The sequence below is a fragment of the Natator depressus genome, chromosome 5 (genome assembly GCF_965152275.1).
Source record: "Natator depressus isolate rNatDep1 chromosome 5, rNatDep2.hap1, whole genome shotgun sequence".
Lineage (NCBI taxonomy): Eukaryota > Metazoa > Chordata > Testudines > Cheloniidae > Natator > Natator depressus.
This window is the reverse complement of record NC_134238.1, coordinates 47,456,965-47,484,028: the sequence shown is the minus strand read 5'-3', so window position 1 is coordinate 47,484,028 and position 27,064 is coordinate 47,456,965. Positions and strand designations below refer to the sequence as shown.

The window sequence follows — 27,064 nt, the reverse complement described above, 5'->3', positions numbered from 1 at the left end:
GAAGCAATCTAAGTGATGTGGGGGATTCCATAAGGAATAAAAACCTAATACGTATGCACACTATAAATATTATTGCTAACATGTCAAAGTGCATGCAAAGTAAACACTTGTATAGCTATGGCTAGGCCACCGATTTTTACTGCAATTGGGTTGGCATAACAGCAGCAATCAATACAACCTGCACATTGCTGGGCAATTCTAATATTTTTTTATTAAAGCAAATTAAATCTGGCATATTAGAAATAGTTCAAATATTGAAGTCTAGTCACTTAACACATGGGGGAAGTTAATACAAGTGTTCCATGTATTAGTTGATGATTAGAACCCTTAAGCTCTACTTTTGTTGTTGGTAATCAAAAGCGTCTCTCCAACATGGCAGCACTTAGCGTGCCACAAAGGAAACTCAAATTCTGGCCTGTCCCCAAGACTTCTGCACTCTGATCTGATGGTCATACTAGACACTCCAAGCAGGACCTGGAGAACCTCCAAGGAGAAACAGCATTCTGGCTGAGAATTAAAGTAATTCTCTACAATTAAATTTGATGTGAGAAATGAACAGCTACTTATTTCTTCCCACAGATGAAGCTAGCCAAAACATCTTAATGATCTCAATCTCTGTATTTGTTACAAAAGACCAATGGTGAAAACACTTATTTGTGCCCTGTCATCAGGAACAAGCACATGAAATCAGATCTCAAAATTAGGTTGGCTGTCTGAAACCAAACTTTGATTGATTGAAACCATCAGAGCATAAACCGCATTAACACGGAACAGGGTCTCAGAGGAAGCTACTTGAGCCTATTTTAAGTCGTTACATGTTGCAAAATCTTCACTGCGAGTAATTTTTACCTCCACACCAGCTGAAGCATCAAATACAGCCACCGCCCCATCCAGCACTCTCAGGGAACGTTCAACTTCCACTGTAAAGTCCACATGACCTAAATGATTTACATTACGCAATGTCATAAATCAAACAGGTAAAAAATAATCAGTTAGATATAACGTTTTTCACCATGTTAGAATGGCAACACTTCTTTAAGTTTATAAAAATGCTCACATCCAGTGTTATGGGCTCTCATATACTCATTACAGAATCACAGAAATATAGGGCTGCAAAGGACCTTGAGAGTCCAGCCCCCATGCTGAGGTAGGACAAGTATTCCTAGGCCACCCCAGACAGGTGTTTTTCTAAACTGTTCTTAAAAACCTCCAGATGGGGATTCCATAACCTCCCATGGTAACCTATTTCAGTATTTACCCATTGTTATAGTTAGAAAATTTCCCCTAACATCTAATCTAAATCTCCCTTGCTGCAGATTAAGCATATAATTTATTGGCCAACCATCATGGAAAACAATTGATCGCCATCCTCATTATAACAGCCCTTTACATATTTGAAGAATGTTATCAGGTGCTCCCTCAGTCTTCTTTTCTCAATACTAATCACACCCAGTATTTATTACCTTTCCTCGTAAATCAGGTTTTCTGAACCTTATATCATTTTTGTAGCTCTCCTATGTGCTCTCTCCAATTTGTCCACATCTTTTTTAAATTGTGGCAACCAGAACTGGACACAGTATTCCTGCTAAGGCCTCACCAGTGCCAAGTAGAGCAAGTAAATTACCTCCAGTCTAACATATGGCATTCCTGTTAATTCACCCCAGAATATTAGTCTTTTCCGCAACTGTCACATTATTGCCTTATATTCAATTTGTGATCCACCCAGATCCTTTTCAGCAGTTCTACTGCCTTGCAAGTTATTTCCCATTTTGTGTTGTACAGTTGAGTTTTTCCTTCATAAGCGTAGTACTTAGTACTTGTCTTACTTCAATTTCATCTTGCTGATTTCAGATCAATTCAGCTTCAGCTTGTCAAGGTTGTTTTGAATTCTAATCCTGTCCTCTAATGTGCTTGCAATGCCTCCCAGCTTGGTATGATCCACAAATTTTATAAGAACACTCTCGATTCCATTATCCAAGTCATTAATGAAAATACTGAACGGTACCAGATGCAGGACTAACCCATGCAAGACTCACTAGATACGTCCTCACAGCAAACCACTGATAACTATTTCGAGTTATGCACCCCTCTTTATAATAATTTCATCTAGACCACATTTTCCTAGTTTGCTTAGGAGACTCGTGTAGGATGTACCAAAAGCTTACTACAAATCAAGATATATCACATCTGCTGCTTCCCTCTTCCTCCCCACATCCACTAGGTCAGTAACCCTGTTAAATGAGGAAATGAGGTTGATTTGGCAAGATTTGTTCTTGATAAATCCACGTTAGCTATTATTTATTACCCATTATTCTCTAAGTGCTTACATATTGCTCCAGTATCTTTCCAGGTATCAAAGTTAGGCTGACTGATCTATAATTTCCCAGGTCTTCTTTGTTCCCCATTTTAAATATAGGTATTATGTTGGCCCTTCTCCAGTCCTAAGAGAACTTACCCATCATTTCTGAGTTCTAGAAGATAATTGCTAATAGCTCCAAAATTGCTTCAGCCAATTCCTTAAGTATTCTAGAGTGAATTTCATCAGGCTCTGGTGACTTGAATACATCTAACTTATCTAAATATTCTTTAATCTGTTCTTTATAAAACACCACCAACAGCTGGGTCCAGCATCCAACCAACTAAACCCTCTGAGATTGCACAAAACTTTAAAACCAAGATTCACTTTCTAAGCTACCGGAGCCCATCTATTCCTCCCCACTACCAACAGGAGAAAACCTAACAGAACATATTCAAAATACTGTACCTGGTGTGTCAATCAGGTTCATTCTATAGCCCTTCCAATCAAAAGTAACAGCAGCAGACTGAATGGTAATGCCACGTTCTCGCTCTTGTACCATGAAATCCGTCACTGTGTCCCCATCATCGACATCTAATCAGTATGAACATATACACCATTTCAGTTTGGTCACATAACTTTACATTTTGAATTACCTGCCTTGGACCAAAGTAAAGATGATGATTATTTCTCCTAGACCATATTTACTCTATATACTTCCAAGCCATGAAAATTGCTTCCGATTCAGAAAATCATAGAACTGGAAGGGACCTTGAGAGGTGATCTAGTCCAGTCCCCTGCACTCATGGCAGGACTAAGTATTATCTAGACCATCCCTGACAGGTGTTTGTCTAACCTGCTCTTAAAATCTCCAATGATGGAGATTCCATAACCTCCCTAGGAAATTTATTCCAGTGCTTAACCACCCTGACAGTTAGGAATTTTTTCCTAACATCCAACCTAAACCTCCCTTGTTGCAATTTAAGCCCATTGCTTTTTGTCCTATCCTCTGAGGTTAAGAAAAACAACTTTTCTCCCTCCTCCTTGTAACAACCTTTTACGTACTTGAAAACTGTTATGTTCCCCCTCAGTCTTCTCTTTTCCAGACTAATAGAACAGAATGATAAGGCTGATACTAAACTCCTCCTCTTTAGAAAACAAATGCTCTAAATAAATAAATAAATCTAATAAAGCCCACCTCCCCACTCATGTCTGAAATCTCAGCTGTTGTAGAACACTGCTGAATGCAGCCAAGAAGTGGTAAACTTATGCCACCTTTATGTTCACTCCCCTCAGTCCTGTGGATTGATATGGGCTGGTTTATGCTCCCCCAACTCCCATGTAACTTTAAAACCGTCTCAGAGCTACTTTAAGTTGTGTTGGCAGATAGCCCCCAACAGTTTCCAGCAGCTGGAGATCACCAGAGCACAGCAGTGCTCCTGCCACACATCTTTCCCACAAAATACTGCCTATGCCAAGGCCAGGCAAGCAGGTTGTGTAGAGCCAGCTACTTCAGCTTCTTGCCGCATGGGGAATCCAGGGCCAGGAACTATTATCCAGTTGTATTTATTCAATCTTTCTTGCTTTCATTTGCATTTGCTTCTTTGATATACTAATACAAAATCCTCCCAGCAATAAGAAGCCAAAACACTTTAACACAGATGTACCTATTTCTTCTCCTAAATATTAATTTACTTTATACTTAGTTTCTCATCCTGAATGCCTACTAGTTTATAATTAGACTGCTGACCCCACTCATAATGCTGTTCTCAGACACCAGCCTAAATGAACACAGGAAAGAGAATTCAGCATCCTTGTGGAATACTTGATAAATTCTCAACCAACTCAGTGGGGAAAACCACAGTCAAGTGCTGCCAACAACAGTGTTTTTGCTACTGAAGAGTCACTGTGCAAAATGTAAATGGCAAGACAAAAACACAAAACCTGCGAACAGAAGGCACTATTACAAAAAGGAATATCACTGGGAGCATTTACTATATGCACCCTGATTACTATTTATTTTAATGTTTTAAAATATATCTTAAAGCTGCTTTTTGGTAAACACTGTTACTGTCAAAGCGGCAGCCCTTCTTTCCCAAACAAGTGCGTCAGAACGTTCAGCAACTGGGATCTCTGGCGTAGCTGAACATTCATGGATGCTTTATTTTTGTAGAATTAATGGATGGGATTCTGTGATGTTCCAGTTAACAAGTGCAGCACAGAACTCAACACAGGAGGGTGGGAGGCTAAAGTAAGCCAGGTTTGTGCCACCCCGATCTTCAGCTTTTCCAAAACTGAGCTATTCCAAGGGCTGGAGATAGGCTGGGCCTGTCTATGCAGCTTCCTTGGGCTGCCTTAGGGGCAACAGGTGCTGCCCAGAAACTTTGCTATAGTCTACCCTCCATCATGCCCCCCTATGTCCAGGCTTACAAAGAATGCAGGCTCAAAGCTTTCTGTTTCAGTTCCTGTGCCAGGAAAATCATTCCCTGGACAGATATTAGGCTTTTAGGGACTTTTTATACCACTCTGTCCTTGTTACTTGGCATGCTGGAGCAAAACTGAGGATCTCGCTAGCATTTCCATCTGAGTTTGGCTACAATATTCTGTGAACAATACAAAATACATAAACTAGGGGGATCCTGAAATTTGAAGTTAACCCAATTAAAAGCTGTTTACGAATTAAAAACTGAAAACCTGTCAAGATTCTTACTGCCCTAGTGTTATACATTGTACTATATAATGAAATATGCATCGTGCTTTCATTGTATTTCAGTATAATATCGAAATGACAGATTATATTTGATAAAACATATTCTACAGGACAACCTCTAATTTTATATTAATTTTTGCGAAATTTCTCAAAGCTACTAAAATAAAAAAGCAGTTCTAACCTCCCAGTGCTCTTGTGTATCCGGAATAGTATAACATTCTCTCTGTGGTTGTAGTTTTCCCTGCATCAATATGAGCCATGATGCCAATGTTACGGATCCTGCATAAAACAAGCAAAGGCATTTAATGTAAATGTTTCTTTATTCAGCAATATTGTGATTTTGATCAATTAAATGACTTCATGATCAACAGAGGTAGCTTTTTTCCCCATTCACTGCACAAATGATGTAGTTAGTGCATAACCGTAGTATATATACTCATAACACTTCGATGGTAAAATATGGTAGAAATATAGCTCCAGGCTTTCTTCCACATCACCGTTAATCACCCATTTTCAAAACAAATGGGCACAATACTAAGAAGATTAAAATGAGGGAACGCATATTTGTACTACAGTTTATATTCAGATATCAAGCACTGGAATCAGAACAGACAGCTAGACTGCATGCCACTAGGTTCTCACTGGCAACCACTGCTACCAAGATCAGAACAGATTGACTTCCAATCAGTATATACATTGACTTTTCCACTGAGGGTTCAATCCAGAGCCCATTGAAGTCAATGGAAAGACTCCCATTCTACCAACCTGAAACCCCTTCCACAATTGGTTCCTGCTTCCTTACATTTACTCCTAGAATATATCCCTGATTTCCCATTAAAAAAAAAAGAACTGCTATCAAGTGCAATTTAGAACATGGGTAGATTAAAGCAGTGGTCACTACAGTATTCTGTGGTTCTTTTGAAACACACACCACCATGATATCTATTGCTTACATACAGAAAATAGACAGTACTTACTTAGCTATAGGAGGGGTAATGATAGAACGCAAAGATTTGACATCTCCTATTGCAGGAAAAAAAAAAAAAAAAGCAATGGTCAAAATTTAAATTCATAGTCTATGAATGAAACCTGAGATCTCACCACTGCTGAGTAGAGCAAGACAATTATCTATTTTGTCTTACATATGACACCCATTAATACGTCCCACGACGTATTTCTTTTTTCGCAACTACATCATGCTGTTGGCTTATATTCCGTCTGAGATCCGCTATAATCCCCAGATCCTTTGCAGCAATACTACTGCCTAGCCAGTTATTCCCCATTTTGTAGTTGTAAATTTGATTTTTCCTTCCTAAGAGTAGTACCTTGCACTTGTCTTTGCTGAATTTCATCCTGTTGATTTCAGACCAATACTCCAATTTGTCAAGGTCATTTTGAATTCTAATCCTCGACTCCAAAATGCTTCTAACCCTTCCCAGCTCGGTGTCACCCGCAAATTTTATAAGCATACTCTCTACTCCATTACCCAAGTCCTCAGTGAAAATATTGAATAGTATTGGACCCCACTAGATATGTCCTCCCCATTTAACAGCAAATTTAAATTAATTTTTTGTTTTCACAGAAATTTTCCCACCAGTCCCCTTTTAACAAAGATTCAATAACGAAACTGTCCATCAGGAAGTTCAAAACATCTCTATCTGAGCAGGAATCCCTCTCTCTCCCTTCACATGCTACATGCTCGAGGCAGATTTTGATATTACTAGCCATTCTATCTTTACTGAGCACTTCAAGCCAAAAGGCCAGGTCTCAAGAACACTTAGCTCATGGTCTGATTCTTTTTCATTTTTGCTAAAGGATTTACATTTTCCTCTTATGCCCTCTGCTATGCAATGCCTCACTGCTCTGTCCTTAAGCCTCTTCTCTACACTGCTCTTTTCCTGCTTGATATACTAAATGTTATACCCAAGGGTTATAAAGTCATAAGATTATAAGAAAGTATATTTTAGGATTTTTTTCCCCATTTTCTTACTACTACAGATAAGTGAAAGGCAAGTTAAGAAAAATTAAAAAATAATTTAAAGTATTACCTGGTGGAAAGCTGTAATTTCTTTGATGACATTCTTGTGATTTTAGTCTTTTTACAACCATCGTTCTTGCCCACTTGCAGTACATACACTTTAAAGAAAAAAAAATTAAAAATAGTTACTTTGTAGAAATACTTTTTGGAAACTATGGTAACTGCTTGCAGTGCCTTTTCCTAAAATGAATATTAATGATATCTGCAGCAACAGATGTGTAAATAATTTGATCACACTTTTGTGTGAGCTATCCTGAATAATATTTTGGACACTTGCAGGCATCTCAGCATTACTTGCTAGAGTCAAAGACCAAAAACAAATCCATATCCAACAGAATTTGTAAAGCCTAATGAAAGTGCAAGTCAAAGACTATACTGAAATAAATATAAACTGTCAGTATCAACAGTATTTAAACACATACAAGGAGTGAGGCAAAATCGTACACTGGACCTCACTGGAATCACAAGTATAAACCAAAACATTTACAGAAACTGCCACTTTATTGAGGTAAAGATATACACATGAAAACCCATTTACCCATTTCTGAACTTCCCCACAAACTATAAAATAAAAACTTTTTTTGATATTTGAAACAAAATGAATATTAAGCTTCATTCCGGACATTAAAATATTTATATTTATTCAGATTGGCCTAGGTATCCCATTTTGCTTAAAAGAAAATATTTAGCAAATGCTCATTGGCAAATAAAAATCTGAGAAAAGCTTACCTCATTGCACAAACTTGATGCTTTCAGGACATTCAGTGAAAATTTCCTTGGAACTCTCAACATTATTACACTATTGTCTACAGCTGCACCCTGCCAATATAAGCAAATACTGTGTAAAAAGATCATGATCCAGATTAAGTATCTGAACTGTTTCCATTCAAGTCACCGGGAAAACTCTCACTGGCCTAAAAGGGAACTATATTGGACCATATTTTATCAAAAATAGAGTAATGCCAACAGATGTTAAAACTGTACATGTACATCTACAAACAATATAAAGTATACAGTACAGACCCGTTTACACATGAATCTGCTTAACGTGCGGTAGCACCATGCCTCCCAGTGCTACCTATTTAACACGCGAGGCTCGGTAACACGCGGTACAGGAACTTGCTATGTAACGCTACAGATTTGCTCACTAACTCACTGACATAGAAATCAACAGGAAGTGCGGAGCAGAAACGTGTTGTACGTCTTTACCGATATTGGTAAAGACGTATCACGCACGTTTAGTCATTGTCACACTAGAGAGATATATAATATATAGTAGTTATATAGTAATATATACACTATATTAGAAAATTTTAACCGTAGGCCTAATATAATGGCAGAGGGCAAGCATCAGTGTTCCTACACTGTAGAAGAAAAGCTAGCTGCAATAGATTGAGTCAATAGCAGAGAAACAGAGGCCAAAGTTTCAAAAGATATTGGGACTGCCGAATCTACTCTCAGAGGATGGCTAAAAAACTAATCTAAACTGAATGGCTTTGTACAAAATATCGATTCTGCCACGGGGCTTAAGCGAAAACGTGTGAGCTATTCAGCAAAACCCACAATAGACAAGGCCATGCGCATGTGGCTTGCTCAGGAAAGCCTGAAAGGAATGCCACTAAGTGGGCCAATTCTTCAAGCCCAAGTGACAAAATTTGGAAATTTAACGGGGGATGAATCATTCCAAGCCAGCAAGGGGTTTATAAGTCATTTTAAAAAGCGTCATGGCATAGCACAGGTATCGATTTCTGGAGAAAGCTGATCAGCCGATGAATCGGCCGAGAATATATAATAATAATAATAATATATTTGCTTTACAGTTTGTGGCTAATAAGGAAAAGGCCCCAAATAGCAAATAAAATAAGGCTGTAAGAATAATAAGTAGTATTACTTATTATTTGCAGTGTGGGAAGGATGCGTGGTCCAAAAAGTAACGAATAAAATAAAGAGCTGCAGTAACAAGACAAAGAAAAACGGTTTTAAAAGAAACGAGCACAAACCTTCCCCCTGTTCTGCTGGTAAGCAAGGATGGGGGAGGAGATAAGAAAGGAAGGCAGCGAGGATAAACTGCTTCAAACTGGGTTTTTGCTAAAACTAGCAAGTTAGCTGAAGGGTATAAAACAAAGCCATGAACCTGAAGGTTCTTTGTCAGACTGGAGCATGTCAGGACAAGACAGTTTTCCCAAAGTCTATCCTATTTGTACATACACTGATCACATGCCTATGGTAACTTTGTTACTGTACGGGGTGTAATGACTACTTATTTTTAGGCTATTAGGCATGTTTAGTGCAATTATACAAAATATCATTTGGCCTTTGGACTTAATAAATGAATTTTTGGTTGAATTGGTGTCTAGTGGTCTCCCTGATTAATATTAACAATGTCAAATATCATGAGTAATTCCAACATTGTCCGATTAACATAAAAAAGTTTGAATTAACACTTGAAATTAAACACACAGCAAATCTACATAACCTTATTTTTCCCATTACTGTTACTTCCCCTCCTCTCCATGTCCTCCTGGTAAGTCATGTTTATTTAGGCCTTAATCATGCATTGCAATTTATGCAGGTGTAGCAGTCCATCCATGCAGATCACAATCCTGCATCAGGCAGACCATAAGATTTTCACAGAAAGGTTTGTAGTGCAAACATCACAATGGAGCCATAATCCAGTCTAGCACCTTTGCGCTCTATCACAAATCATCAGCCTAAAGCAGAGGTGGGTAAACTACAGCCAGCAGCCACATCCAGCCCACAGGACCGTCCTGCCCGGCCCCTGAGCTCCCAACCAGGGAGGCTAGACCCTGGCCCCTCCCCTACTGTCCCTGCTCCTGCTGCAGCAGGGTGGTGGCTGGCTCCGGCAGGGCGGTTGCTCCTGCTGCTCTGAGCAGCATGGTAAGGGGGCGGGGAGTGGTTGGATAACGGGTAAGGAGTCTTGGGGGGCAGTCGGATAGGGCAGAGGTTCGGGGGGGGAGCGGTCAGAGGACTGGGAACAGGGGGGTTGGATAGATGTGGGAGTCCCAGGGGGCCTGTCAGGTGGCGGGGGTGTGGATGGGGGTCGGAGCAGTCAGGGGACAGGGAGCAAGGGAAGGTTGGATGGGGGTGGGGTCCCAGGGGCAGTTAGTGTTGGGGGCATCCTGTGAGGGGGAGGTCAGGGGTCAAGGAGCAGGGGGGGTTGGATGGGTTGCAGGTTCTGAGGGGGCGGCCGGGGGCAGGAAGTGGGAGGGGGTGTACAGGGGGCTCGGTCAGGCTGTTCGGGGAGGCACAGCCTTCCCTACCCGGCCCTCCATACAGTTTCACAATCCTGATGTTGCCCTCAGGCCAAAAAGTTTGCCCACCCCTGGCCTAAAGATTTCCATATACATTTTCTTTTTACATTAAGTTTCTCTTTTAACCATGTGTTGTCTCGGTAATGACAACACTGGGTACAGTTATAAATATTAATGACCTGTTATCAATAATGGCTGCTCAGGAAAACGTGAGACGAGAAACAAACAACTCCCCAGGCATCACCAACCGCAACGGCAGCAGAAAGGCAGGCTGGTGGTGTGGTTAAGGCACTAGACTGGGCGTCAGGGTTAAAGTCCACAGACCCCTTAGGCAAGCCACTTTGCCTCCCTGCCCCTCAGATCCCATCTACCAGGGATCCCGCCCGGCCTCTCGAGGAGCTGGAACAGAGCCTGGGAGATGCCGCGATGAGCCGCACGGAAAACTCCGTCAGTGACCCACACCAGCAGGGAGCCGGGACAGGGGGCTGCGCCCGGCGTGCCCAGCCTCTCCAGCGCAGCGGCTCGGCAACTCGCTCTCGGTCCCAGGCGCCGCTGCCCGGCAACACTCACCGGCCGCAGCCAGGACACCAGCTCCCAGAGCCTCCTCACTCACTCCGGCCCGGCCTACGAGGGGTGCGGAGAAGGGGGCCTCGCCCGCGGCTGCCCGGTGTCCCCGTGCGGAGACGGGTGGCGACCTCCCAGAAAGATCTGTCCCGTCACCCTGCGCCCCCGGCCCGCAGCAGCTTCCTTCCGCTTCCGCCCTGCTCAGCCGCGCTGGCACCGCCTCCCGAGCCCAGAGAAAGCCTGCAATGAAAACACGTCTTCCCAGACCGCACCGCGGCGCGGTGTCCTTTCTCTCCCTCCCGGCCAGCCCCTCCGACTCTCCCCGGGTTCTGGGCCCCGCAGGGAGGTCCCAGCAGGCCCTGCTGGCGATGCAGCTGCCGGGTTATGATTCAGGCTTTTTTCAACGCCCCGAGGCGGGTGGAAGGGAAGGGCCTTGGCCAAACGGGGCGTGTGCTGCTTGCTACAGGCGGAACGAAAGTGCCAGTGCCGGAAGCGGTTCTACCCGGCGGCGTTTCCCGGACGCACCAATCCTTTCCTTCTAGTCGTGCGGCGGCCAGACGGGATCGCCGGCCGCTGAAACTTGTGCGCGGGCTGCTAACCGCCGCACCCAAGCCCACGAGCTAGGCCGCCATGGTGAGAGGAGGAGGAGGAGGCTGTTTGAGAAGCAGGGGGCGCTGGGAGGGGTGAAGAGCGTCTCTGCTGGGGGGGGGGGATTCTGTGCCTGGAGCGGGCATTGGGCCAGGCGTAGCCGGAGCCCCTTTGTCCTCAGCGGCTGCAGAGTCCCGGCCTGACCCGAGAGCAGCGGGGCCCTGCGCCCCCTTTGGAGCGTCACGTCCCGGGCGCCTCTTCCTCGGAGATAGGCTGGCCTGGTTCCGGCGAGTCACGAAGCAGCCCCCGTCCCAGGCCCTGCGGGGCAGAGAGCGGCTCACCGAGCGGGGAGCGGGTAGCGGGTAGCTCGCGGCGTGAGGAGCCCGTGGTAGTGCGGCATAGATCGGGGCTCCGTCCGTCCCCCACCCCGGGCTCCCCATTAGGGTTTAAAATACGCGTCTCTATGACCACAGCAGGCCCGCCGGGCCACGGTGAATGAGACGGCTAAAGCCGCGGGTCAGCGCCCAGGAGAGTAGCAGGCTGCTGCCGGGCCTGGGCTTCCCGGTGCCCCCCTAGAGACTCTCCCTATTGCTGCCCTGCCCCAGCGGACACCCGTCTGGACGCGCTCCCCTCTTTCCCTCCCCTCCCCCCGCGGTGGTGCACCCCACAGTTCACAAAACTGTGCGCTGGGGCAAGTGGCCTCAATCTCTAGCCCCCGCTGCGACATTTCCGCTGGTGCCTCTCTGTGCACATACACAAAGCATCAGCAGGACAGCTCGGTACTGTGCTATACCCCCTACCCCCCAACTCAGTCTCTGTGAAGGACCGGTGAAGGGGAGCTCAGCCAGACACGCATCGCACTGATCACACTCCTAGAAACGAAACCCAGGAAACTAATCCAGCTGTTGCTCCTCCAAGCTAGGATGGAAGAAGAGAATATTTTATATCTGTTTTGTAACATGCAGGAGATGGTCTGATCATGTGATGTTAGCGACCCAGTTAATTGTGTAGATATTTAAACATTGGGCACTTAACAGGACTTACTATCTTGTAAATCTAAACTGTAACTTCAGTGCTTATCACTTTCACACAAGCCACCATCACACTCCTGTGTGGTTAAACTAGAGCACTAGAAAAGAGCTGTTGGAGGAATACAATATAATGGTCTGCATTAATTTGGGCAGGCTCCCAGGACTCTGTATAGGGATACAGGACTTCTCTTTTGAGTTATCCTGAAGTTGGGAGCATGAACCATGGGAGCAGATACAGCTCATTAATTGCAAACAGGATATGAGGGATTGACACATCTATCTCTGTCATCAATTATATATATGGCCTCCACTACCATAATGTGAGTGCCTCACAACCTTAAATATGTTTATCCTCACAGCACCTATATGAGGTAGGGAAAGATTATTATACCCACTTTTCATAATGGGAACTAAGGCAGAGAGAGAGACTGATCACCCAGGAAGTGTGTGGTCAAGTAAACCTGGCAATAGCTGCTTTATCTCTCTGGAAGAGGCAGTCCTGCAGGGAAACTCTGGGAATAGCCAAGCTTCAGACTGAGGATTAGCTCTGTTTTTGTTTGAGTTAACACTAAGATGACCTCAGGAACAAGGTATGTGTGGACTCTAGATCCAGTGTGTGCATTCTGTCCTGAACAGTGCAGGAACCCCACCTGTTTAGTATCACAAATCTGAAAAACTAAAGTAATTTTTGCTTGTACATTGACTGTTGTAACAGCATAGTACTGTTATTAGTCCATTATTAATTGACCATGTCACGTGTGATGCATCCAACAGTTTTGGAACCAGCTATCTCCAAGAAGTATTCCACTATGCAGATAAGAGGAGATTGAGTATATTGTGCAAAAAGCCTCACCACACTTTACTAACTTCTAAACAAAATATCTCTTTGCCTGTACAGCCACAGAACGATTACATAGAGTTACACCGCAAGCGATATGGTTATCGCTTGGATTACCATGAGAAGAAGAGGAAGAAGGAGGGCCGTGAGGCTCACGAACGGTCAAAGAAGGCCAAGAAATTGATTGGGTTGAAGGCCAAACTCTACCATAAGCAGCGCCATGCTGAGAAGATACAAATGAAAAAGACGTGCGTATCCATTTTTTCCTTGACACTGTTACACTCTCATGGTAGTTTAAGGTTGTGACTAGACATTGATATAGTTATGAATTATTAAACTGTCCATAGAGGCCTGTTTGAATTGCGTACTAAAACTTGAAAAATGCATCTGACTTGCAGGAACAAATTGTTGTGTCATAATTAAAATATTTCTCCTTCTTGCTCTCCCCTATCAAAACTGTTCCTACCATTAGATGTTAGCAGTGGACTTAGCATCTAGCACTATCAGTGATGAACATTAAATACTAGAACTGCTTCTAGATCTAAAACTGATCGAGGGGTGGGGGTGGGGCTTAATGGAACAATACAATGTGTGTAATGTGTTTAAAGGGCTTTCCATGACTTTTGTATTCATTCACATGTTTCTCTGTTGCCCTTCTTGTAAACTGTTAACAGAAAAGCACAGTGGTTTATACCATATTATTTGGATCTTAAGATAAATTACCATACTAATCTTAACACTGTCAAGTTAAAATCACACTTCTGTTTGAAACTTTTACCCTATATTGTTGCAGATAACACCCACAATTTATTATAACTGAATTAATTAGAAGAAAAATATTCTTATTTATTTAGCTTGTGCACTTGACAACATTTTGTGCATAGACAGTTTTGGTCATATGCTGCTGTTGGAAATAACTTATCTTTAAAGAGAGCCTCTGAGCATACATAAGGCTTAAGATGACAGGTCAATGTGATAGTGGCTCATGTTGTCAAGCTTTTACATTCGATTTTTTTTTGTACACCCTGAGGATGTTTTTCTGAATACTTGTTTTTCCTTTTAGCATTAAGATGCACGAAAAGAGAAACACCAAGCAAAAGAATGATGAGAAAACCCCAGAAGGAGCTGTACCAGCATACTTGCTGGATAGAGAGGGCCAGTCCCGGGCTAAAGTTCTCTCCAACATGATCAAACAGAAACGAAAAGAAAAAGCTGTAAGTAACAATAGAAAAATTCAGATAATTGCTATTACTACGGTTTATTTAATGACCATTCGCAGTATTCATGCTGACTTCACTTGCAATCTGGAGGCAGAGTCTGAATAGTTCTGCAGGTTTGATTAGCACCTTGTTAAGCACTTTTTTTTTTTGCAGTAAATATAAACTTAGTATATTGGTATCTGCAAAAACTCGTAATGGCAGAGCTATTGAGTCAGAAAAATAACTAACAATCATATACAGTAACTTAACTTTCATGACATTTAGCAACAGTGTTAAATCACCATTGAGTTCAATAGAATATGAGGAGGAAGAACAATCAGTAATGTTTCCTGCATTTAAAAAATATTGCCAGAAAAAGAACAGCAACTAAAAATGTATCATCTAATAGATATAAAGAATTCAGATGTTTGAGACAATAGTGTGTTCCCTATGCTAATTGTCCCAGTTTGTCAGAATGATGGTCAGTGGCTCTTTTTATACATGTCTTTATTACAATAATAATTTGAGTTGCTACACCGTAAATCATATAAAAAGGAAGAACTATAATTTCTCTTTAGTAAAACTGTGTTTTATTCTTTGATATCTCTTCCCTTCCATTCACCAACACTTTAATAATGCTACCGGCCCTCCATTGTAGGGGAAATGGGAAGTTCCTGTGCCAAAAGTCCGTGCACAAGGAGAAACAGAAGTTTTAAAGGTGATTCGTACGGGAAAGAGAAAGAAGAAGGCCTGGAAGAGGATGGTTACCAAAGTCTGCTTTGTTGGGGATGGCTTTACTCGAAAACCTCCTAAATATGAACGATTTATTCGACCAATGGTAAGTTACTTGTATACAAATATGGTTTAACGTATATTTATAGCATTGAGTCAGTACACAGTATTTGTCAACAGTGACTCTCCCCAGTGAAAAGAAAAGGAGGACTTGTGGCACCTTAGAAACTAACAAATTTCCAGGGAGGAAATATACTTTGGTGATAATTAAGGTTAAGATTTTATTATTTTTAGTAAAAGTCATGGACAGATTGCTGGCACTAAACAAGAATTTACAGAAGCCTGATCCCCACTGCCGGGGCTGACAGAGAGAGAGAGAGTGAGGATGTGGGTGTGGCTGACAGCTAGAGCCCCTCTGCTTGGGACTCACCCTGTGGCACAGGGCTAACAGCCCGAGCCCCGCCTCCTGAGCTGAAGCCCTGAAGGTCACAGATTCCGTGATAGTCTCATACCTTTAGTGGTAATCCAAAGTTAAAGTTGAAACTGTTGTAAATCAGCCACATTTCTAATAGTTTCCTTGTAGAAGCCTAAATCATGGAAATATAGGGCTGGAAGGGACCTTGAGAGGTGTTCTAGTCCAGACTCCTGCACTGAGGCATGACCAAGTAAACCTAGATCATCCCTGACAGGTGTTTGTCTAGCCAACTGAAATCTTATGTATGAGGAGACCCTTGAGTTCTTTCAGGGAGGCAGTGGCTCAGTGGATAAGGCACAGGTTTGACACACAGACCACTTGGATTCTATTGCCAGGTCTACCATTGGTCTACTGAATGACCTTGGGCAAGTCATTTCATCCCTCAGTTTCCCCATCTGTAAATATATCAATGTTGTTTACCTTCTCTGGAAAGCGTTTTGTGCTTTGTAAGACCCTGATATTTATTATTTCACAATAGGTGGGACAGGGGAGGAATGGCTGCAGTTTTAGGTTTTACAAGGGATGTGTAGAAATTAAGAACATGAGCCTAAAAATAAGAATGTGAAATACTTTACTATTAGCTCCTGATTTCTTCAACATGCAGAAACCATCTGCAACAGCAAGTATTCTTCTTCCCATACTAATTTTAAAGTGATGCGAACTGAAAATGTACAAATCTGAATAGTCTCTAGAGAATCTTATCTGATCATTTATCAGGATTGAACAAATCTGACATCTTACAACTGACAGGTGACTCTCTTTAAAAAATACCAAAAATCACTTCAATCATTTCTCGCTGTAATTCCTAAAAATACAGGAAATTATGGAAACAACAATTTAGTTAGTTGGAGGTCAATTTTTTTTACTAATGGCTTTTATAATTTTATATTTAAACAGGGCTTACGTTTCAAGAAGGCTCATGTAACACATCCTGAACTTAAAGCTACTTTTTGTCTACCGATACTTGGTGTAAAAAAGAATCCCTCTTCCCCTCTGTACACAACATTGGGTGTAATTACCAAAGGTACCGTCATTGAGGTGAATGTGAGTGAGCTTGGCCTTGTGACACAAGGGGGCAAAGTTATCTGGGGTAAGTATCCAACAAAAAGTTATCAGCTGTATTCCATAACTAGTCTAGAATTTTAACAAAGAATGAGATTTGAATCTGATTTGTTATATTATAAGCATGTTAGTCTTAAGCTTTCAGTTCACCTTGTAAATGTCAAATTATTTAAGGGTCCAAAATCAACAATACAATACCCAAAATACTTGAATATAGCTGTTTTGGGATCTAAAGTTCTTCATTATAAATTCTGAGCTCTGGAGGGTGCTTTCATGCGTAAGCTGAAAAATGTTGCTAAATTGAAATCTATTTTTCTTTAAGAATATTATCAAAATGCAGTTCTCATATTGCAATTAGTGTTTTGGAATGGGAGTCCATTAGACTACACAGGGTGGGATTGGTGGAGGGGACTTTTAAAGGTGAATAAACTTATATTTATTCTTAAAACATAAGAATTAGGGGTCACCAAATGAAATTAATAGGCAGCAGGTAAAAAACAAACACAAGGAAGTATTTCTTCACACAACACACAGTCAACGGGCAGAACTCTTTGCCAGAACATATTGTGAAGGCCAAGACACTATAACAGGGTTCAAAAAGGAAATAGATAAATTCATGGAGGATAGGTTTATCAATGGCTATTAGCCAGGATGGGCAGCAATGGTGTCCCTAGCCGTTTGCCAGAAGCTGGGAATGGGCTACAAGGGATGGATCACCTGATGATACAGGTTCTATTCATTCCCTCTGAAGCATCTGGTACTGGCCACGGTCAGAAGACAGGATATGGGGCTAGATGGATCTTTGGTCTGACCCAGTATGGCCGTGCTTATGTACATTTAACTGTCTTTCAGGGTTAAGTTTTTATTTTCTGTAGTACCAGAAGCTGTTGGAAAATGATGCTTTATTCCAAGTTCTTTTCTTTTTTTTTTTCCTTTAGGGAAATATGCACAGGTAACCAACAATCCAGAAAATGATGGCTGCATTAATGCAGTCCTGCTTGTTTGATTGGGGCCTTACTAAATATTGCACATGGACTCTTGCAAAATTGAGGCGAGTAAATCAAGAAGCTTGCAAGCAATTTAAGACTTTTAGCTTCCCACAAACCAAGCATCAAACTTGAACCTAAGAGAGGAAGGTCAAAGAACTTAAACAATCAAGTTCCTGAAAATTTTACAAATATTAAAGCCCAATGGTATATAAACTGTTTGTTCCATTGAATGTTACCAGAATAAAGTCAATGAGCTTTCCAACTTTCTTTTTGTTGGGACAAAGTTATGTTTTTCTAAACTTTTTACTGTAACTAATTGAAAGTGATGGTTGCTCTCCTTCTGCAATTTGTGATGCAGGAATCACTTTAGAATTGCTAAATCTGGATGAAAATTCAACTGAGGTTCTTGACAATGGGAAACAAGAAGACAGAGTCATGCATACAAACTGCCCATCAGCGCATAGGTTAAGTTGGGGTCCTAAAGGTGGATGGAAAACAAGAGGAAACCCCAGATACAGAGAAGAAAGATCAAGATGATGATGATGCAGATGCAGTAAGGGCCAAGCAGCTGCAGCAAAGAGTGCTGATTGTCAGAAACTGCACAGCACACAGGGCATGTTCTGCCATATCTCCAGCTTACTTAAGCTTACTTGCTGGTGGGAAAACCCCATAAAGAGGGAAGATACATACCTCAAACTCCACACGTTCACATGTTCATCTGTGAACTAATGGAGAGAACCTAGAGGAAGCAGTGCAGCTGGGAGAAGGGAAGGAGAGAGAGTGATATCTGAGCACAAGTAATAGTACCAACATTTTAGTACTTGCCACTAAGTATCCTGCTGGGGTTAGACGGAGGAAAAGCTCTGACTTGCAGGCATTAGTATCTAAGAAGTGTGTGCTTTGAACAGTTTTTTTTTTTCCATCACAGACTTTTGATGCAAGGATTGACACACCTCTGGCAATCTTTATCCTATGTATGAACCTACTCTCTTCATCATCATTCTCCCCCCAAAGGAGGGGGGAAGTAGGGCCTGAGAGCATGGCTCTGTGCTTCCAGGCAAGGAGGTAGTGAATACTGAGGAGTCTGTATTCATAGATTTCTTTGCTGCCTTGTTTCCTAATAGATGGCAGTATCTGCTAGATGTATATACAATCTACTGAATTATCTCAGAAGTGAAGGAAAATACAATACCTACAATTAAATCAATGACTCACTTTGTTTGTTTTTTAAAGCACTAATGTAAATTCTTTAGTGAATGTGTAAATTCAGGGGTTATTCTAAATTCAAATTAATTTGAATGCCATTTGGTTATATTCTAAATATTTATTCAGAAAGCAATCAAGCCTTCAAAATAAGAATTTTTCCTTCTGCTGTAATATTGGTCAGAGATCATGAACATACCAACAAGCTGTAGAAAAACTCTTACCTCAATTAGTAGTAGCTGAAAGTTATGCCGTGAGTTTTTAAAAATAACTTTTTTGTACTTTGTTGAAATATGCTTTAACAATTGGAAACAGAACTTTTTCAATAAGTGACAAAGACTTGAGTTATTCAGAGTACGTGGCTTGATTTTAAGAGGTACATAATTTTAGTCTATAAGTACAGTGGGACTTACAAAAACATCCAATCAAGCTTCATTTGTTAGAGGACACTGCTAGTGTGAAGCTAAATTAGACCCTTAACTTTATTTTGAATTTTGGAAAAAGACTCATTTCAGAAGTGCTTGTTGATGCAGTTACTACTGGTTACAAGTGTAACGATGGTAGTAGACTAGACGAGTGGTCCCCCAAACTTTTCAGGGTTGTGCTCCCTCCCTGCCCTTTGTGGGGGCTGGTCCTGGCCTCAGCTACACCCCCATAGGGGGATGTGCCCCACAGTTTGGGGACCTTTGGACTAGACAAATACTGATTCCTGGCTCCTCTCATACTTGAGGTATGATCTAGTCAAAGCTTTGTACCCTCTCCTCTCCCAAAAATACATCTTCAGGGGTTCCCTCTATTACAATCTCCCAGATTGTACAGTTTGTGCTTATTAAGTTTGATTGGAATGAACAGTCTGATATGCTGAACATGCAGTTACTTTCAGCTTTTATCTTCCATCAGTTGTTTGGGAATACAAGTTTTTGGGTTGGATGACCCACTATATCAGAAGTTAGAAAAAACAAACAACCAGATTCTTTAAAGCTGTACATGAAACCATCACCACCACCAATAAATATCCAATCAAAGATGTTAAAGGTCAGGCAGCTCAGAAGCTAACTTGTCTTTAGCTACTCCATCTATACTTGTTTCAAGCGCTCAGCAATTATACATATCAACTATCTTACTCTGATGATTTAAGAAGCCAGAGGTAGTCCTAAACAAGGAAATAATTTGCAATTACAAGTTATTTTGTACATGTAGAAAGTATACCACTAGCAGTACCTTATGCTGCATGGTCACATTTCTAGCTCCATAATGGTATAGTTGTAAAGGTAGAATTTTTGTAATAGAAGGCAACGTACAAAATAGAATATAAATTAAGGCCCCAAACCTGCAAACATTTGCACACATACTTTAGTCTGTAATCCTCTTGAAAAGGCCTTGTATTACACACACTGTTGCAAGCTCATGCCATATTTTATTTCTTAAAGCCTCAATCCCCTTGTGTCAGGTGATTACATAAGAATTGGCTTTCGTTTTAAAAAAAGTTCTAGCCCCCCCCCCCGCTTTTTTTTTTTGTAGAAAAAAGGACCCAAAGCCCCAAAGGTATTTAGGCTCCGAACTTCCATTGATGTCAAGACCCTTGAAGCTCTGGACCAAGATGCCTAAACACTCTTGACAGTGTGATTTTTCTGGACCCGACTCATTTATTTGAATGCTTGGAGTTGATGGTACTAAATATATCAAAAGGTACTCTACAGACATAGTCAAATGGGACTGCTGACATGCAGAAAGTGACACATATGCACAATGCTAAGTGTCCACAGAACTGGGACTTAAGTCCATAAGAAACTGCCATTAAATGGATCAAGCTAAATGCATTTTTTGTACCAATTTAACTACAGAAGCTTCTGTCTAAAGTTATGTTCACGCACTGATTGGCTTAACTGCATTTTTTTTTTAAGCCAGAATTTGTGTGTGTTTTAGGAAAGTCTTGTCAGAGCCATGTATGTCCCAAGACTGTGCCTTCTAATTGGTTAACTAGTTTTCAGACAAACATTTATACAATGAACAAACAAAAAAGTTACATGACTGATTTGAATTTAATGAGTTTCACAAGCAAATATAGTGTGTATTGATATTTGCTTGGCAGGTGGGGGGACATTTTTGTGATGATAGGCTCTGGCCCCAACCCCTCCCAGGTCTCATGTCTGAAATGCCAGTTGAATTTGTTAAGATCTTCACATACAGTAAGTGATAGACAATTAGAGGGATGTTTTCATCTAATTGTGGTCTCTATTTATGAAAACACAATCTTAAATATGTGTTTTAACTTAACTTGTATTCATGCTATAAACATAATCCACTGTTAGCTGCATAATACAGCTGTTGCCAATAAGGACTTACTCCTGCAATTGTGTCTTCATGGCACCTTGTGGAGCCACGCGGGCCTCACTTGGGGGGTTCACATAGGTCCACCTGCATGGATGCAGTTGCAGGATCAGGACCTACATATGCGACCTCTACCTTCTCTCAACTTACGTTTTTGTTCCTCCAATCTGTGTAGGATCACGTTCCAATTTGTATTTTGTTACTATTTTAAACTTAAGGTTAAAGAACCTCTAACTCTGGAAGACCTGTTTAAGATATGTTAGAAATATACTACATTGACTGGATAAATTATTAGTTGTACCTTATACCGCCAATGGTTTAGTCTGAAGTTGTTAATGTATAAGAAAATTAAATGTGGACATATGAAGCTATAAAGTGGGGAGTGAGGGGGGAAATCAGTTTTGTCTTGCAGTTCACATTTTAAGACTGCAATCCTGGGGTTTATTGAACAGTATTTTTCATTAGGTGAAAAGTTCAGATTCCTAAAGCAAAGTTCCATGGTAGTATTTAAATTATGGACTAAAGCTAACATAGTTAAATACTGACATTTGGAGAACTATAAATTGTACCTTAGTGAGCTAGAGTGATTGAAAATGTTTGCTGTTTAGCAGAGGGGACTCAAATACTGAAACCAAGAAAGAAAAGTCACAAAATATAAGTTTAATTACTACTTTGAAACATCTCAAAAGCCATTAAGACAATACCAAAGGAAAAACTAAAAATACTATAACAAGACTTAACACAGTAATCCAGAATAGCAGTACATCTTCCATAAGAGATTTATAAACATAGTACCACATGTTTAGAAAACATCCAACACCACATTTATGAAAATAAATTTAAAATGTATCTCCTTGGAAATAAAGTTTGAAAATGGTGTATCATTAATCAGAATGGAGCACATAAGCTGACACTAGGACTATTTATTGCTAGCGTATGTATAACTTAGGTAGTGGTGTTGATGTCATTGCAAATGAGATCTAATTACTGAAGTCCAGGAAATATTGTGATGTGGGGGGGGGGACACAACAAAGAATAAGCAACATAGCATTTATCAAGCTAAAACTCAAATTCCATTTCTGAAAGAAGATATGAATGTAAGTTTAATGTGATGGGTTCAGGAAACAGGATGAGAACAGTAAACAATATTTCTGCATGAAATGAACATGGCCTTTACAAAGAAAAGAATATGAATTTGTGGGAAGCAGAGCAATCTTCATGAAAATTAGTGAGCAATACAAATAAGACATGAAGAAATGTCAGGTTCAAATACAAAGCCATTTATCATCTAAGGGTGAGGCAGAGATCAAAAGTTAGTGTTCTTTAAGCTCTGATCCTAGACTAAATAAGGCTCAAGAATAATACTGCTTGCTTTAGTTGTCCATATATTGTTCCACATCGTGTTTTAGTAACGTTTAGTACAAACTGTATAAAAATCAAAAACACTATTTTGATTTTGGATTGCTGGTGTGGTAAGACCTTAAAAAGTTCTAACCATTCAATGGTAATCCGAAACAAGAAAGACAGTATTTTACTTCTGTTAAGCCTAAAAAAGGGTAATTTTATTTCCCAAAGTTAAAACTCTTCATTGACATGCTTAGTTGTAAATGGAGATGTTCTCTTTGCAATAGCATAGCAGAAGGTATATTTGAGATTATGCTATGTTGTAATTAGACTTTCAACACTGTAATGAAAATTAATTCTTTTGTGTGAATAGCTTGATTTCACCAGCTCATTATTGTTCAGATAGCTGATACCAAATATGACATTTAGCTCAAATGACTGGTGTAATCCTTCTGTAGTAGTAGGATATCCCTATTAGCAGCAGAATGGCTGTAAGAATTCTTAATTATGCACCTGTTCTCCATATTCCTAATCATCAGGGGCCTGATTCTGATCTCAGTTTTGCTAGTTTTACACAAGTGTAACTCCTTTGGACATCAGTGAGTAACTCAGTTTACACCAGTTTAAGTGAAATCAGATTCAACCCCTAAGACTCTGCTCTTGCTGCCACGTAAATCAAGTGGAGTTTTACTGTTGAAATAATAACTGGCGCTAACTGTGCGAATGCAAATGTAAATGTGCAATGAACAGGAAATATCTGAAATAGGATATGTTAGCATAAGTTAGTTCTGAGTTATCCATACGGGGGGAAAAAAAAAAAACACAAGTGAACTGACCTTAAATGCAGCAAGCCAGGGTGCATGGTCTGAAAAATGCTGTTGTTCAACACAATTGAAAATGAAAGTGAGTTTTAATTAAAAGTAGATATTTTTGTAAGTATGTACTGAAGTACACGAGTCTATTACTCTTTCCCAAAGCTTAACTCTTTGCAACTAACAGCCTAACATTCATATCCTCCACTTTTTAAAATTTACTATACACAAAAAACATATTTTTAGGTCAACCCCCTGTCCCTAACGAGTTCAATTCTTGCAACAACAAAATGTAGTGTTTTCCAACTGTCTATTTTTACAACTAATCTTAGCGCTAAAAGAGAAGCCAAAGCATACATAACAGGTTTTTCTTGTGTGCTTTATAGAAAATGTTTAATTGGTTTTTAGAAAGGCTGAAGGTTCACTTGAATATTTATAAGCAATCAAGAAAAGTTCTGCTTATACCTCTCATCCACAATGTTAATATACAACAAATGTACATTGACAGGAAAAGTTGCAACATTTTAAGAAATCCAAATATAACTCAATGATTCTATGCACCCCAATTCCAGAGCATATGCAATACAAGCCTCTAAAAAACCTGCACCCTCATTGTAAAGTGAGTGAAAACAGTTTAAAAGAACAAGGGTGTTTCACCAGCTAAATAAGATAAGAAAATATCTAAAAAGTTAAACTGTACATTCATAAAATCAAAGCAGATTCTTATACTTGTTTCATAGAGGATAAAAATTAAAAGATCATTGATGTTATTCAAGTGAACCTTTTATTTATAAACCCTAAAGAGAAATAAGTAGGTACCTCCAATTTTGAGACATTTAGGTGCCAACTTTTGCTCATCTATCTTATAAAATATGTAAGAGTACAAATAGTCACATTTCTTCCTTTCTGTGCATGCACCACTGCTCTTACTTATTCCTGAGTTTTTACCCATTATTGCAGGAGCTTCATTATTGGACAGAAATAAACGGCGATTTAAAAATATATAAATTGATGTATAACATTGCAATTTGAGTCAAATGTGTTAGAGGTATCACTGAAGATGGGGTAAAAGGGACTATTCAGAAACATGGATGAATAGCCTAGTTTTTTTCCTGCCAACTCTGTCTGTCTGAATGCTGCAAGCTTGGGTGTTACTAGCCAAGTAACCAAACTGGAAAGCTGTTATCCCAGAAATTATATCAGAGTCAGGGCTACTTCACTCTTTCATCTAATTGCAACAATCTCCTGGTAGTTAGACAAAGACAAGAATTTGGCATACACGGATGTTTGCTGCAACTCCGATTAATGTTTACTTTACACTAATGAAATGTCATGGTATACCTGGAATTTTTGGGCCCACAGAAGTCTTGCACCTGATAGACATCACATCTACCGGCTGCTGAATGTACCAGCCAAGTATTTGGAAGATACCAGGTAGCATTCCCTATTCAGCCCATTTCCAGCTGAAGGGTTATTTTAAGTTATTTTCTGCACTGTGACACAAAGAACCAAATCAGCACATGTACATGGGGTGGCAGTCCAAACAGATCTGTAAACGTATGGGCGGCTCAACACACAAGTAAAAGTAGATGCTATAAAAGTATGCTTAATGTTGAATTTTGAAATGATAAATGTATAACTTACCATATAAGCATCATTAATGCTCCACTAAAAAGCTTCATTATTGTATTGTACAATGCTAGACATTGTTTTGACAGTGCTTCAGATCATGGACTCAGCTGTTTTTCTTTCAAATGAATAGTAAATGGGATTTGGAAGTAGGGGTGGAAAATCAGTTCACCTAAAACAATACTAGAGAAAAAAATAGATAGTACTGTTCATGTTATTTTGGACCATTAAGTTGTAAGAGTAAGTTCTTGTGTATACTCCCCTCATCTTGAGATCAATATTTATGCCATATATTCTTTTTCTCTACTCTATTCTCTGGTAGTCTATGTGGGTTTTTCCCCCCTCTGTCCTGCTTTTTTCTCAAGCGGAGAACACAATTTTATAAACATCTGGTGTGAAATCCTGGCCTCATTGAAGTCAATGGGTTTAGGATTTCACAGATGGTATTTTCTTCTAACAATTCTAATCTTAAATGTAAATTCTGTTGCTTTGCTAACACAACTGTTCCATTTATTCAGCATTTATCCTTTATAAAGGGGGAGATTGGCCATTTACTTCCATACTCCGATGAAGCTCATTGTATAGTGGTTAAAAATTCGAGAAAAGCTGAGGAAAGGTGGTGAACCCCGAAGGGAAGTCTAACCCAAACTTCTGAATACATGTGTATCCTGTGTCCCATGCAATTTAATAATACCCTATTTTAAATGAAATAATAACTTACAAATAGCTGGATTAACAAGCGACTTCATTGTTAAGCTGGCTTTCCTTTCTTCTTGGGTGGTCCTTTGTATCCTTTGGCCTTTCTTCGTAAGTTCCTCCGATCTACTATTGGTACCTCAATTTCTGTTTCTTCTGAGCTGCTATCAGCAACTCTCTCTGCTGCTGTCTGCGTGTATTGATCCATCTGTTCAGAAGACTCCTCAGACTGCTCTTCTGATTGGTTCTTTTGTCCTTCTGAATGTTGCTGGAACGACACATCCTCAAGTTCAACCACTATCAAAGAACTCTGACCGAGGACAACAGGGGTTTCTTGTGAATCATGCCCTGCTTCCTCACTTTGCTCCTCCAAGGAAGAAGATGCGTTGGGCGACACATTTTCAGAAACTGATTCTTCTAGTGCTTCAGTTACCACAGAGTTTGAAAGGCCATTATCGGATGGTTCTTCTTTTGGCACTGAAGCTACAGTATCTGTACTTTCATCAGATGATTTCTTCCTTTGCGCTGTTTGCTGCTCCTCTTCAATGCTCTCTTTTTCCATAGATATACTTTCCTCCGTCAGTATTTCTGAATCAGTAGTGTTCATAACCTGAGGAAAAAAGAAGAGTCAAAACTATCAAGGGGACAATTCACATGTTCTGGAGATGGTACAGACTCTGGGCCTTCCCCTGCAAGGTGCTGAACACCCTCAGCTCACAGTGGGAGTTGAAGCACCCAGCAATTTACAGCATTGGGTGCACCATTAACAATCCTCTCCTTCCCCTCACACAAGCCATCTTCCTGGCTTAGGGCCTTGACATTATCTGATGTTTTCTAAAACTTTGAAATACAGAAATTCAGAGGATCACTCAGGCACAATGGGGCACACTTCAAAAGTAGTGCAGAGTAAGCATATGGACATTGACTTGTCTGTACTTGTTCCAATAGTTAGCATTCTGCTTGGTGCCTATAACTGACTGTGCCTTTAGATTGTAAATTCCTTGGGATGTGGATCTCCCTCTCTACTGTATCAAACATAAATTACTTGAAGGGCCTTGACAGCGAAGACAAGACCTATCCACACCCTACCGATCATATCTCATTCAGTATCAAAAGGTTGACTCCCACCACTGATCACCCTATGATGCCAGCCACCATCACCCACTGTTCAATTTTCAAACAAGCATCTTTGTGCTTTCTCCCATGCTGCTCCCCACTCTTGGGAGCAGCTCCTCGAACATATCCACAAAACTAC

At 40.5% G+C, this 27,064-nt stretch overlaps 3 protein-coding genes across 4 annotated transcripts in view; 1 reads left to right on the top strand and 2 right to left on the bottom strand.

Annotated features, from left to right (window-relative positions):
* Positions 1-11,062, bottom strand: part of GFM2 (GTP dependent ribosome recycling factor mitochondrial 2) — a 29,609-nt gene extending 18,547 nt beyond the window's left edge. The window contains exons 1-7 of the mRNA XM_074952721.1: positions 10,887-11,062; positions 7,774-7,863; positions 7,055-7,142; positions 5,984-6,029; positions 5,188-5,285; positions 2,765-2,890; positions 850-938 (exon numbers count right to left, since the gene is read on the bottom strand). Coding sequence (XP_074808822.1) covers positions 850-938; positions 2,765-2,890; positions 5,188-5,285; positions 5,984-6,029; positions 7,055-7,142; positions 7,774-7,836 — 510 coding nt within the window. The 5' untranslated portion in view covers positions 7,837-7,863; positions 10,887-11,062. The remainder of the gene's footprint in view (positions 1-849; positions 939-2,764; positions 2,891-5,187; positions 5,286-5,983; positions 6,030-7,054; positions 7,143-7,773; positions 7,864-10,886) is intronic.
* A 193-nt stretch (positions 11,063-11,255) lies between these two features.
* On the top strand, positions 11,256-18,724 carry NSA2 (NSA2 ribosome biogenesis factor). The gene is made up of 6 exons (XM_074953980.1): positions 11,256-11,513; positions 13,398-13,585; positions 14,401-14,551; positions 15,195-15,374; positions 16,641-16,833; positions 17,744-18,724. The coding sequence occupies exons 1-6, from the start codon at positions 11,511-11,513 to the stop codon at positions 17,809-17,811; spliced, it is 783 nt and encodes a 260-aa protein (XP_074810081.1). The 5' UTR covers positions 11,256-11,510; the 3' UTR covers positions 17,812-18,724.
* A 3,373-nt stretch (positions 18,725-22,097) lies between these two features.
* Positions 22,098-27,064, bottom strand: part of FAM169A (family with sequence similarity 169 member A) — a 63,850-nt gene continuing 58,883 nt past the window's right edge. Inside the window, exons 13-14 of one of the 2 annotated variants that reach the window (XM_074952720.1) lie at positions 25,835-26,419; positions 22,100-25,296 (exon numbers count right to left, since the gene is read on the bottom strand). In XM_074952720.1, the coding sequence (XP_074808821.1) occupies positions 25,865-26,419 (555 nt within the window). In that variant the 3' untranslated portion in view covers positions 22,100-25,296; positions 25,835-25,864. Of the gene's footprint in view, positions 26,420-27,064 lie in introns of both variants that reach the window. The other variant, XM_074952719.1, reaches the window with a different exon arrangement.

What these genes read in the sequence shown, in the direction of transcription:
- NSA2 (XM_074953980.1), top strand. An exon ending in AGAAACGAAAAGAAAAAGCT is followed by an intron (nt 14,552 to 15,194) that starts GTAAGTAACAAT and finishes CCTCCATTGTAG; the next exon opens with GGGAAATGGGAAGTTCCTGT. An exon ending in AGGGGGCAAAGTTATCTGGG is followed by an intron (nt 16,834 to 17,743) that starts GTAAGTATCCAA and finishes TTTTTCCTTTAG; the next exon opens with GGAAATATGCACAGGTAACC.